Raw genomic sequence first — 14,051 nt, forward strand, 5'->3', positions numbered from 1 at the left:
CCTCTCTCTCCCTCTCTCTGACTCTCTCTCTCTCTACCTATATGACTGTATTGAGAACCAGAGTCTGAGCGTGCATACGGCCAGGGGCAGAGCCAAACGGAGCACTGAGAGGAGGGCAGGGGGTGGGCCGGGGACTGGAAACAAGGGGAGGGATGAATGGGGGTGGCAGAGGGGAGACTTTTAGAAAGAGAGAGAGAGAGAGAGAGAGAGAGAGAGAGAGAGAGAGAGAGAGAGAGAGAGAGAGAGAGAGAGAGAGAGAGAGAGAGAGAGAGAGAGAGAGAGAGAGAGAGAGAAAATGCTCACCCTGCCGATCTTGACCGATAGTATTTGTACAATAATAAAGCAAAGGGAATCAAATAAAGTATAGATAGAGGAATATATATATATATATATATATATATATAGTTTATGCATACAACTTGGGCATTCTATTGTATAAAGTATATGAACAGCAAAACAATAGAAAAGAGAGACACAAAGTGATGATGAGAAGCTGATGAAGCAGCTTTTCCCCACATCCTGCAGTTCTCTTGCTCACTTGCAGACATTAGTTCAGTAAACAAGTCATCTGTCCGTCACGCAGAGAAACCACAGTTTTTTCCAAAAATTCAGTGAAACTCACAAACACATGCACAACCCATACGTGCAGACAAACCATCATCGACAAATGTGCACCATACTCTTTGACGACACACACACAAACACACAGTTAAACTGGATCTTATATACTGATTGTCAATGTTGCATGAACCAAGAATCCCACAGTTCTCCATTCATATAAGTGTTCTATGTGCTGGGCTTATATTCCCCGTAGACTCAAACAAACCTGGTTTCTATCAGCAGAGATCTAATGATTGACTGATGCAGCCCATCCAGTAGCTGAAACACAATAATAGACGTTCTGTCTCGGATCGGAATGATTGCCATGCACGCTTTGTGTGTGTGTGTGTGTGTGAGTGTGTGTGTGTGTGTGTGTGTGTGTGTGTGTGTGTGTGTGTGTGTGTGTGTGTGTGTGTGTGTGTGTGTGTGTGTGTGTGTGTGTGTGTGTGTGTGTGTTTGTGTCTCATGATTCTCTGCGGTGGTTGTCTGTTTACAATGAAGGGCTTCCTGTCTGCATAAATGCTGTTTAGATGAACACGTGTTTAAGGAGACTGGGATCCCAAAATGACCTGCAAACAAACTTTTAAATCCATTTATGTCTTGAAACAATTTTGCTTTGTGTCTAAATTACCTTATTACCATCCTAAGAGTTTCCTTTTTTTCAATTCTAAACAGAAATGGAAAATAAGAAAACAATAACAACAACTAAATATTTTTTGAGGATATTATATAAAAGTTTCTTTAGTGACATGTTCACACTTCACTTTATTACTTTTCCTCTCAAAATCAAGGGTTATTATTCAAATATTTTCCTCTCGCTGATTTCTTTCACTTACTTATTCCATAAGGCTTGAGCGAACATGCGAGCAGTGAGATCGTTGGGCGCCTCCTTGTGGCTTTTTCAGTCCACAACCTCTCACTGAATTCAGAAGTGGTAATTCTTCCGTTTATTTTCAAATTATTGTTTTGATTAGACGGATAGGTCTAATTAAGCATGGACTCGATAACGAAATAGATAGAGGTTCAGTACAATTGGATGAGATGTTCCCTGAAAGGCGCGCCTGCTCCAATCGAGACGTCAGAGAGGCGGGCCAATCAGACGTTGGTGCGCCAGAGGGACAGCTGATACGCAACAACACAAATAGAACGGCGAGGGAAACAAGTCCTTCGTTGTAGCATTTCATTAACGTAGAATTACCCGTTCCAAGCAGAATGATGCAGGTTCAAAATATACTATAGGTCTGAAATATGTTTTTCTGGACAAACATTTGAGACCCCTGTTAGTTGACTTTCTAACATGGTAAGTCCACACATTGAACGTTTCGACCAAGGCTTCTGTGGCTTTACAGAGATCCATGGGATTAGAGGATTGCAATGGTTTACTGTTGGGATCAATGAGGAGTCAGAACGATACGACTGCTCCTTTGCTCTGAACTTCCTCTCAAACTCACATCATCTCAGTTCTGTGTTGACATTTGTGTTGGTTAATGAATGCCATCACTTAAAACTTATTTGGGTGTGTTGTGTCCTTCTGTTCTTATTCTACCAAGTACAAGCTGCTCATACATGTAATGACACACATGCGTATTAGGGGTGGGAATCACAGGGTACGATACGCCTACATGGCCCATGATACCGATAATATCGCGATACAGCGATTCTGCAATTATCAATATATTGTTAGGCCAATCTTATAACGATATATCACAATATATGTCTAACGATGAATACAATGATGGATTTCCATCTTTATTCATGGTCCAAACTTACTTGACTTTGGTTAGTTAACTTCCGTTCAGGTTTTTCCTCATTCGTGTTGAGCGCCACCTTGAGGAGAAGGGAAATCTGTTTAGAGCGCCTTATTTTATTAATTAAACTATAAATGTTTGGGGCAATATTCCTGTCTAACTCTTAATGCTTAAAGCATAAAAATGCAAAAATATATATTGCACAAAGATGGTCGACGATATATCGATGTATCGGTATTTGGTCCCCCCCTTAATTCCTATACTATCTGAATCCAGGGCTCACAACGACAATGTCGTTTGTGTTTTTGATGTTCCAGGATGCCCCGGTCCCGGTCATGTCTCTGTGTGACCTGTGCCTGTCCCGTGTGTGCTGGAGCCTGGACCAGCTGTGTGACAGCAGGGCCGACGGCTCCCTGCGGCTCCGCCGGGCCCCCAGCCTGCCCACAGAGACCGCCGACCAGCTGCTGCACAAGATGACGGTCGAGGGTAGGCCCCAATAAAGTGGGAGGATCTAAAAACAGGATCAGAAATTTGGACTCGAGTCTGGAATATACTGAAAGCTTCTGAGATGTTTCAAAGAACAAATCTGTTTTCACCTCGGATGGACGGGCCAGAGGAAGTCCCTGATCGTTCGGAAACACGCCAGGCAGTGGTCTGAATATAAATACTTGATACTGAATGCTTGATACTCTTGTTCTCACATTTCTTTACTCTGTTTTGCTTCTCCCGCCCACCTGCTACCAGGCCTCCTCAATGACAGAACCGTGGCCATATTCCGCGACAGCAAAGCCTTCCGTCTCCGCAGAGCGTTCATCAGGGGCGGCCCCGTCTCCCCAGGGGCCTTTCGCCTGGCCCTCTGCCCCCACCGCCTCCAGGACCTCGACGCCTCCCGCCTCGCCGAGGGCCACGCCAGCGGGGCCGAGGTTCTCGCCGCCCTCCTCACCAACCCAGAGCTCACGTCCAGCCTGCAGAGGCTGTCTCTGGCCGGGCTGCAGCTGGGCTGGGACCCCCTGGGTCCGGACGGAGGCCCCTCGGTCCGGGCTGTGGGGGGCTTCAGCTCCCTGCGGGCCCTGCGGACACTTAACCTGGCGGACACGGGCCTGACGGACGCCGCGCTGGAGGAGGTCTGCTCGCTGCCCCTGCTGGAGAGCCTGGACCTCTCCCGCGGCGCCGTCACCAGCCTGGCGCCGCTGCTTGGGTGCCGGGCCACCCTGAGGTCCCTGAGCACCCACGGGCTGCATGGGCTGCGCAGGCGGCCGGTTGTCATGCCGACCGCCCCCGGTGTCCCCTCTGTGCTGATCCGGCTCAGCCAGCTGAGGCATCTGGATCTCTCTGACGACCGTTTTGCCGCCAACGCCGTCCCATGCGACTCAAGCGAGGTGGATGAGGTGGTGCAGCGGCTCCTGGAGGGGGCCCCTGATAAGGAAGGGGCCCCTGATGAGGAGGGGCTCATCCTCCCGGCGCTGGTCTCCCTGGACGTGTCCGGAAGGAAGGCTGTCACTGAGCGGGCGGTCCGGGCGTTTGTGAAGGCCCGGCCCAGCCTGGTGTTCCTCGGCCTCCTGGCCACCGGGGGCAGCGCCTGCGAGGTTCTGACCTCACGGGAGAACCTGAAGGTACACAGAGGTTGTTGTTATATGAGGTTTGTGACTCAGTTTTTGTCTCAGTGAGGACTCAAGAATTCTCTGTTTTGATTTATTTATCTAGGTAGACAATGCATTAGCAGTACATTGGATATACCTTAGGGGTGTGTGTGTGTGTGTGTGTGTGTGTGTGTGTGTGTGTGTGTGTGTGTGTGTGTGTGTGTGTGTGTGTGTGTGTGTGTGTGTGTGTGTGTCCGTCCAGGTGACCGGGGATGCTAATGAGACTCAGGTGTGTGAGGCGTTGAGGAGGTACAAAGAGAGGGAGTGCTTTCTTCACGAGGCTCTCGTCCTTCTCTACAACCTCACCGTCGACCTCAGCACGCCGCGTCAGGACCTCCTCCAGGTACCGGCGGGACTCTTCTGACGGCTTGTTCCAAATGTACGGACACTCACCTGATTGCATCGCAGAGTAAACTCATAACAGGTCTGATGACCTCTGACCTCCAGCTGGTGCTGGCGGGGATGAGGAGCCACCCCTCCTCGCTGCAGGTGCAGCTGGTGGCGTCTGCGTGCGTCTTCAGCCTCACCACCCAGGACCTGGCCGAGGCCATGCCCCCGCGCCTGCTCGCGGCTGCAGTCGACCAGCTGCTGCTGTCCATGCAGAGCTTCCCCAGTCACGCACAGGTAGCACTCCTCAGCTAACACATTCTCATTTACTTTAATGTTTCTATACAATTATCGTGGCTTGATTTATACACATGGTGTTGTGAGGTTCTATCACATTAACTCCAATCCTGTGGTGTGCAAACGTATGATTGCACCCTGTATTTCCATTGTTGTGTCATTGGAAATACATGCTGTTTATTTCCCCCTCTAGGTTCAAAAGAACTGTATCCTGGCTCTCTGCAGTGACTACATCCTCCTGGAGATCTCCTTTAACAGGTCGGACCATTCACATCACACACACTTTGTTATATCACAAGTCTTATAGCGTTGGCCCGTTGGATGTAGTTTTCTTAACAAATATACCTTCTCACATATTCTGACTGTTTGATCCTTGAAAGCAAGCAATAGCAATTCACTGATTTTTATTCTGGCAAGTCCATAGATCATGTCTATCCAAACTGTATTTCATTTGAAGCTAGGGTTCGGAAAAATATGTTTTTTGAAATTTTTACTGTACTGTCCTAATGGACATTATGGGTCCAAGAGGCAAACATTTTCAGCATGCAAAATATGCACCAATTTCTGAAATGTTCATTCATCAATCATCACTTTTTATGTAAGTAACGTTAAAGTTTTAGCTCAGATACAGCTCATAATGCCAAGCTCACTTATTCCCTGTTTAGAGATCACATGAAATTACTTCCTGTAGTTCCTCAAGTGACCACAACAAAATCCAGATCGTTTTTCGAATGGAGACTTCTAACTTGGTTGTAACAAAAGAGAGAGGGTTTATTCAATCTATTCATTTCCTGTTCCTAGCATAACACATGTTTCTCTCATGGCATCCACATGGCATTAACATGTGTTTCAATGTTTCAGGTATTTGGCCACCAAGCTGGTAATGACCTGGCTCAGTAGCCATGACGACCCCACCCTGCAGAAGATGGCCGTCGCAATAATTTCCGTCCTGGTTGCCGAGGTAGGACTAGTGGACACCGGGTTATAAAAAATGAATAACATCTGATCACAATGTTGGTTTAAACGGTTTTGTTCAATCACACAACATGTTCCATAACAAATCATTTTGAACTCTAATTTGATCTTAATTATAATCCCAGCCCCTGTTTCAGGTCATTTCTGCTACTGTTGGACATTCAAAATTTTAAATAAAAACATTGTTGAGTTATGAGTGGTCATTTTCTGTTCAACAATCAATCTGTGCAGTGATGGAGGCAAATCTCTGCAGACAGCCTGTTTTATGTTCCTAGTTATATCTGGTAAACATCCCTTTGCTTCATGAAACATCCACCCCACTCTGCCTGTATGCCACGTAAAGGATGCATTAGAAGAAAAAAGTATTGTATCATTTAATGTTATGATTATTTATTATTAAAAGAAGGGTTTAAGTGTTGCATCTTGCCTCTTTTTTGAAACCCTTTTGTTTGATCTAAGAAAGACTTTCCTTGCGTCGTTGCTTCCTGCCTTTATTCCTTACGTTCCTCCCTAGCTATCCACAGAGGAAACTACACAGCTGGGCACAGATGTTTCCATTATCAGGGTATGTTAACCATTACATTTATACATACTTTTACACGCATACTTTATGTCTGAATGTTTAAATGTAGGTTGTTTATATTATATTATTGTTCATATTTAGTATCCTCAACGCATATTTTAGCTCCACCTAAATGGTACCAGTGTTATGGATCCACAACACCAGATTCAACACTTTCATACCATTAATCACATTTGATTTGGGCATTTACAGTGTGTGTGTGTGTGTGTGTGTGTGTGTGTGTGTGTGTGTGTGTGTGTGTGTGTGTGTGTGTGTGTGTGTGTGTGTGTGTGTGTGTGTGTGTGTGTGTGTGTGTGTGTGTGTGTGTGTGTGTTTCTCACTCTCTGTTTCTCTCTGCCTTAGCAACTGCTGGGCGTCGTGCAGCAGCGGGCCTCCCTGGGCGTGGTGGACAACACTCTGAGGTTCGCCCTGAGTGCTCTGTGGAACCTGACGGACGGCAGCCCCGCGGCGGGCCGACACTTCGTCCAGTGCCAGGGCCTGGAGCTGTACGTGGAGGTGCTGGAGGTAAGCCTGAGGGAGATGAACGGACTGCTGGGCTTCATGTGTGTAGGGACTTATGCACCCCAAGGTAGATCAGGAGGTAGAGCGGGACTGACTGGTAACCGGAGGGTTGCTGGTTCGATCCCCGGCTCCTCCTAGCTGAGTGTCGAGGTGTCCCTGAGCGAGACGCATCACCCTGACTGAGCTGGCAGTCCCCCTGCGTGGTTGACGCCGCCCTCGGTGTGTGAAAAAGATGCAGGAGTTCATCAGGAAGCACAGCCAGTAGAAAACAGGTGGTTGTACCTTTTAGTATGTGGTCACAGGTAATGACTGGAAGGTATGGGAAACTCCTCCTTTTGATATGCTGTAGTTTGTGATGAAGTGAGGAGATAACAATGGGACAGAAATAAAAGTAGTGAGAGAGCGTATCACAGTGAGACAGAATGAGAGAGAAACAGAGTAATGGGAGAGGACCACAGAGGACATAATAATGTGAATTACATTGGAAGGACTATTGGTATGGAGTCCCATATCCACATTTTACTGTGAAAAGTGCTTTGCTCTGTCGGTATATTAATGAAGGGGCAGGGGAATGCGTCCAACAGCTAACACCCTACGTCCCCTGAGTTTCGCTCCTGGCACATAAACAAGACTTATGAAAGGGCCCTGGCTCATTTCTTCTGGCCTGGGATGAGACGGGCTGTATAAGATTACTGCCGGCACTATGCAGCCATAACACGGGCCCAAATGCCTCCGATTGCAACGCTCTCATCCCACTCCTTATCACTGAGACTCCCTTCAGCCCAATCCCTTGGGAACCTGCTTGATGTCCAAAGTAATGGTTGAAATGAAACTCCTACAAGAGCTCCTTCAAGAGCTCCTTCAAGACCTCCTACAAGACCTCCTACAAGACCCTCCACACGAGCGAAGGCCCTTTCCCTCCAAGACACACAATGGGGAAATGTATTGATAATCCATATTGCTGCACGATTGACAAGGGGAACACCTGCCGGCCATGAGGCCACTGCTCCAGGAGGCCAGCTCTAAGAGCTGAACCTTCTCAGTCGAGAAAGGACTGGGAAGCGTATGGCAAGCAGCCATTGGCCCTGAAGTGGACACAGACCTAGGGGGATGAGACTTGAAGAAGGATGCTATAGCAGCGAACCATTGTGTGTGCTACCTGTGCTCTCACCCGTTCCCCCAGTCTGTCCACACAGCCTGTGTACCCTTGAGGCCCTGGGAGGAAACGCAGTCCGTTCCGGGAATGCTCTGAGTTTAATTTAGTCCCCTCCTATTTTCCTCCCCCGTTTTAAATCAAACCCTTTTGTGTGTCGCAGTCCTACTGCTCCGAGCCCTCGGTCCAGCAGAAGGTCCTGGGCCTGCTGGTGAGTAAGGGGGCTTTCCTTCATGTTCATCCCACACAGTGTTGCCAGATTGGGACCGATTTCCCCCACTACCGCCAGAGTCGTTTTGGTAACTGAAGGACTGACCCTTTGAGCGCAGAACAACCTGGCTGAGGTGGAGGAGCTGCAGGGGGACCTGATGGAGGAGGACCTGCTGGACTACGTCCTCAGTGTGCTGGGGGACCCCCGGGTGGGGGTGGAGGTCAGGTACTTTGCTGGTGGCTTCCTCGCCCAGCTCTCCTCCAGACCCAAGGCCTGGACCCTCCGTCAGGAGCTGCTGGAGACCATTCACCAACAGCTGGTGTGTGTGTGTGTGTGTGTGTGTGTGTGTGTGTGTGTGTGTGTGTGTGTGTGTGTGTGTGTGTGTGTGTGTGTGTGTGTGTGTGTGTGTGTGTGTGTGTGTGTGTGTGTGTGGGGGGGGGGGGGGGGGGGGCAGGGTGTGTGTGTATGTGGAGGGGGCAGGGCGTGTGTGTGTGTGTGTGTGTGTGTGTGTGTGTGTGTGTGTGTGTGTGTGTGCGCGCGAGTTTTCCATCAGGGTGGCTTTATTTGTTCTCTGATTCACACATTGACCTAAATTCAAATCATTCCACCATACAAAGAACTTCTCCTCAGTGCCCATCTCCTCCTCTACAGCATCTCGCGGTCATGACCTGGAGCCCAGCCGAGAGAGAGATGGTCTCCTACAGGTGAGATACAACGATGGTGTACTCTCCTGCGTACCCCAGGTGTGCAAGTCTCATGGTGTCCTCCATCCTCTGGCCTCCTCCTCCAGGTGCTTCACTCCCTTCCTGCCTCTCCTCCAGACCTCCCAGCCAGCCGGGGTGCAGCTGTGGGCTGCCTGGGCCGTGCATCTGGTCTGCAGTCACAACGGTATGCCCTGCTGTGGTGGTCTGTTCTGGAGGACCCTGGGGAGGGGGTCGCTGCCGACGTACAGCTCATAATGTTCAAGATGCTCCCCATTCTGAGCAGCTTTAGGGAACCCAAGGACGCTTGACACAAGAAAGGTGTTTTAATGCTCGGTTGCTTTGTCAGTGCTTTGTACTTGGTTTTATGAACATCTTTACTGTAAAATGTACTATTGATAAAAATTGCTTTGGATAAAGCATCTGCTAAATGAACCCTGTAAATTTAATATCATCCTACATGCGTGTAAGGTTGTGTATGAAATGTAGAAATTGTGGAAATTACATAAAGGTTTGTCCATTGAGGTCCTTGAGGATAAAAGGCGTTTAATGACCCAACTTCACTGAGGTGGTTTTCAAAGAAACAGAAGCAGTACTGTCTTATATTGGTTTCTCCCCCGCCCCCCCCCCCCCCCCCCCCCCAGCCCCTCACTACAGCCCCATGCTCCAGCAGGAGGGGGTGGTGCTGCTCCTGGAGGCCCTGGCTCTCCACCCAGGGACCCACGCTGACGTCCAGGCCCTGGCCCGGCTCACCCTGCACCTCGTAGGGGCCCGGCAGCAGGCCAAGAGGGCCCCTACCGGCCCTCCACACAAAGAGTGACGGGAAACCCCTCTTCAGCGCTATGCTCCCTCGGCCCTTCTGGAGACTGAAGAGTCGCTAATGACGGCTCGAGAGGTATTTAACTCATTACCCAACACACGTGTTCCTGTCGTTACAACAACATGTTGATAACTGAAATCAATATGGGAAATGTGTTGGACATGAAGCAGCAACATGTAGCTGTACTCAGTATTGGACATGCTGAAGACCTGGTGGTGGCAGTTCAGCCTCTGCTTCAAATGGGGTGGTGATCTGCACCAGTAAATGCAGAAGTTACAAATGTCATCCAAACTGCGGTATGACATCATCTCTGGCATGGAGCAGCGGCAGCACTTACAGAGCCAGCCATCCTGTTGCTTCAGAGGAAATTCAAACCCCAATTATTATTTTTTTATGTGTTTTGGGGCGAAGTTTTAGGAAGGAGGGGGGCTTGTTATGGTCAAGATCTACGCCCACCTTTTGATATTTTTTTAGTACCATCGTTGTGTAACTTTTATGAGCGTTATGTTAAGCTGTTGTGTTTGAAATCAGCCACGCACCAGAGGTATACTATAGGGGCTAGCATGGGCTTAAGCTCCCCTGAAATGGGATTTGTAGTATTTGACACTTAGTTTGCACTATTTAGAACAAAGTGTTGTTCAAATAAATATGTCCATGTTTGTGACTGACCCAAACTCCTGTGTGGGACGTCATTCTTAAGAACACCACTAGAGGGTGCTAACACATTTGAACGCTATGGAACACAGTAACATACTACACTACAACATGCGTGTGTTGTGACACATTCGTTATTCATAACTGACTATTTGAAACGACCAAAGAAAGACCATATTGCATTTCTTCGAGAGACGCTGTTATAAAAGGATCTTACCTGAACGCTGACACACAAATGAACATAATTAATCTGGGCTTCTCTCTGTGTTATGATATAATGTCATTCTGAGTCTCCTAGAAACAGGATCCATTATGCTTAACGTAAGGCGGCCACGGCTGAAGCAGAGGCTCACAGCCCTGATCCAGTCTATTCTAAGTTCGCCTAATAATAATTCCTTTTGGAAAGTGGATTATCGGGTGCTTGCGGATGTTTGCTCCGGACCAACACTTGTGAGTGTGGCGTATCCTCTGAGCCGCTGTAGCGTGGTTTAGTGTGGTCTGCTGAGCTTAGCAGAGGGGCCAGCAGACCCTCCGGCCTCCGCTGCTTGTGTAAAGGTCAGCAAAGGTCGGGCAGACTGCACTCAGTGGAACACATAACCAACGGGTCTCGAACCTCCAGAAAGGACGTGTTGAAGGCGCTTAACCTTTCTTTAAAACCACGCCGATTTGCCACCAAAGGAAAAATGCAACCCATGTCTGACAGTGCACCCACACACCCAGGCACGCACTATAAATGCTCTTTTGAGTTAAGGGTATGTTACCTGTTGTTTAGCAAATGTTGCTAAGGACCACCTATCATTTGTGTGTGCTTATGAGTAAGGCATCAATATTTGTACTGTGTAACAATAAAGATTGTTATGCAGTCTCCGTTGTGTGTGTTTGTGATTTGACCAGGTAAAACTTTACCCAGAATTCCCAGCTAGCTCTCTTCTTGCTGCCTGGGGTGTGGATATCTGTTTCCATTATTTAATGACTGCGTTAACCCCTGGCGCCTCTTAAAACCACGGGACACTTTAAAGAGAAGCAGGGGGTCAAACGGCAGAGTGACCTCGGTGTGAAGTGACCCTGGGAAGACCCTATGGGGGTATTATTGGAGCAGAACAACTGAGCACCTCTGACAGCAGAATTTGAAGTTGGAGAAAATAAAAATAGAAAGTCACATGTCTATCAGTACATTTGAATTCTTTGTGTCATAAGGTCAACAGCTTTTTCCTTTCATGATTAAATTCAACCTTTGAGCCTCTCTGAATACCCAAAGCTACAACAGAGGAACAAACGACAACAAACAAATAAACACAAATGGATATATAATAAATATGACATGATATAAATAGCTACACAGGATTTTGATCTAGAATTGGGACCAACAAGCGCTCTGTCCCTGGGACCTGCTGAAGCTGAGGATGAAGACAGTAGTTGGCAGGTAAATGGTAAATTAACTGCATTTGTACAGCGCTTTCCTAACAGGTTGCCACTCAAAGCACTATACAATACTGCCGAACATTCACCCATTCACGCACACATTCACACACTAACAGCGGTGTCAGACACACAGGGCGACAGCAAGCTCGTCAGGAGCAGTCAGGGTGAGGCGTCTTGCTCAAGGACACCTCGACACTCAGATAGCAAGAGCCGAGGATTGAACGAGCAAGACCGGGTCGGCCAGGTGGGGTCAGGGGTCAGCCAGGTGGGGTCAAGGGTCAGCCAGGTGGGGTCAGCCAGGGGGGATCCGGGGCAGCTGTCGAGGTGCTCGAACAATCACCCAAATGCACCCTCTCATAGGCAACAAATTATATTCACCTTACAGTATTCAGTATCTCTCAACCCTATCCACCTTCCTAGTCTACCTAACATAATCCCCATACCATAGTCATCCTCACATCTTCACCCTCATTTTTAACCTCTCTGAGTCACACAGACATATTCTCCCTTTCATATTCACCCTACCATATTCCCCCTACTGATGGTAAACTATGTTTACCATTCCATATCCATCTTACCCTCTGATATTCTCCCTCCCATAGTCTCATATGGGAGGGTTGATGGAGAACCTCACATATTCACCCTCTCACATGACTTTGCTGAGTGTGACCATGGGCATTCATGTAGAAAGTAAGATCGATGCTCCAACAGACAGAGTCATTTGTTATTGGTGTTTAAAGAGATAAACTCAGCTGAAATCTGCTGGGACAACGAGGACACATTGATTTCAAGGGAAGATTTAAGTGAATAGTAAGAATGAGTGAGGGTGAGAGAGGGAGAATCTATATTTCATGGTCATTTATACCATAAGGTTTGCGTAAATGTGTTCCCAGAACTGTATTCGTCCTGTGCCACAAGAACAAGTAACTGTTTAAAATTGTAAGCAAGTGTGTAAAATAGCCGTGCGTGTGTGTGTGTCTGTGAGTGATGCGTGTGGATGCAGAATTCCCTGGAAAATATAAATTATGATTATATTGAATCCAACGCTATTTCGCATTGAATCAAAGTTATTTGAGTAGGGTCTAGTCACAAGGTGCACACTAGAGGATGCAGAATGCCAATGAACCATGCTCATCCACCTCGAGAAGGCCATAGATCAGTGGTTCACAAACGGTGGGTCGAGAACACTTCCATCAGTGGCTCCAAGTAAATCATGGGATTGCCACATTCTGACAGTGATCCTTCCATCCAGATACTCAGACAGGCACCAGCTCTGTCTCCCAGGCACCAGGACATGTTCAAATAGGCGGGATAGTCCCCGGGTTAGGGGGTTAGATCCCTGGCCTGTGTGTGAGTCCTCCGTGTCCGCAGCCTATCGGTAGTCAGCCCTTCTGCTGATGAAGCACATCTCCTACTTGCTCCCTTAATGCCAAGGCATTCTAAGGGATGTGTCTGCTAAACAAAGAACTTGTATTGATTACTGATTGCATTTGTAATTCATATATAGGCTTTGACTATTGCGTTTAAGTGTCTGTGCGTGTGTGTGTGTGTGTGTGTGTGCGTGTGTGTGTGCCTGTGTGTGTGTGTGCGTGCGTGCGTGTGCGCATGCGTGTATACGTCTATGTGTGTGCGTGTATATGTAACCTAACTATAGTTTCCAGGAGAGTGCAGAATGTGAATTCTGCAGAATGTGAATCCAGCAGATGCTGCCGTTGTTTGTTGTCACCAGCACATTCAGCGGAGCAACAACCAGCCCTGGATGGAGGCTGGAGCGGAGGTTGGTTCTGATGAAGTTTGGTTCTGTGTGTGCGTGTGTGTGTGTGTGTGTGGGTGCACACACACACACACACACACACACACACACACACACACACACACACACACATACAACAGGGTCAGGCTTCTTACTTCCCTGTTGTTTAGCTCAGGGGGCTGGGGAGAGACGGTAGCATGTGAGGGTTTCATGGAGACAGAGATGGAGAAGAGACCCCCGTCTCCCCCTCCGGCTATCTGGGTCACAGCCAGACATGTGTATGGGGCATCAGGCTATCCGGTTCCACGGCTCCACCTAGCCTCATCCCGTGCCTATAGGTTTCAGTTTTCCTACTTGGCATGCTTTCACAAACCTGATACCCCCCCCCCCCCCCACCCACCAGTCTGCTGTGACCGCTCACGGCAGCGTTTCCATGCGGTCATCGGGGTTTCATCAAGAATTCATCAAGTTCACACCGTAACACGCATGTATTCTAGTACTCCTTTGGTGACGCGCTACATGTGGCAGCCTCCTGTTCATTGAGGAACATTATGGTCCAGACGCCATGGAGGACATCCTGGCTGAGAGACCCTGAGGTACGAGGGCACATTCCTTCAGGGAGCCACACAGCAGCCATGTTTGTGACTGAACACGTATGTTGCTAAA

The 14,051-nt window shown here is 48.2% G+C and overlaps 1 protein-coding gene across 1 annotated transcript; it reads left to right on the forward strand.

The window, feature by feature from the left end:
- Positions 1-2,656: 2,656 nt before the first annotated feature.
- LOC132463511 (protein zyg-11 homolog) lies at positions 2,657-10,230 on the forward strand. Its single transcript, XM_060059752.1, has 13 exons — positions 2,657-2,834; positions 3,093-3,961; positions 4,191-4,331; positions 4,436-4,612; positions 4,806-4,870; positions 5,474-5,573; positions 6,102-6,152; positions 6,513-6,674; positions 7,988-8,035; positions 8,154-8,354; positions 8,687-8,739; positions 8,826-8,923; positions 9,381-10,230. The coding sequence occupies exons 1-13, from the start codon at positions 2,657-2,659 to the stop codon at positions 9,554-9,556; spliced, it is 2,319 nt and encodes a 772-aa protein (XP_059915735.1). The 3' UTR covers positions 9,557-10,230.
- Positions 10,231-14,051: the final 3,821 nt, after the last annotated feature.

Source organism: Gadus macrocephalus, chromosome 8, assembly GCF_031168955.1.
Source record: "Gadus macrocephalus chromosome 8, ASM3116895v1".
Classification (NCBI taxonomy): domain Eukaryota; kingdom Metazoa; phylum Chordata; class Actinopteri; order Gadiformes; family Gadidae; genus Gadus; species Gadus macrocephalus.

Excerpts from the sequence above, each read along its gene's own strand:
- LOC132463511 (XM_060059752.1), top strand. The coding sequence starts at position 2,657 with ATGTTCCAGGATGCCCCGGTCCCGGTCATGTCTCTGTGTGACCTGTGC. Across the intron at positions 4,871-5,473 it reads CTGGAGATCTCCTTTAACAG|GTATTTGGCCACCAAGCTGG; the intron begins GTCGGACCATTC and ends TCAATGTTTCAG. Across the intron at positions 8,924-9,380 it reads TCTGGTCTGCAGTCACAACG|CCCCTCACTACAGCCCCATG; the intron begins GTATGCCCTGCT and ends CCCCCCCCCCAG.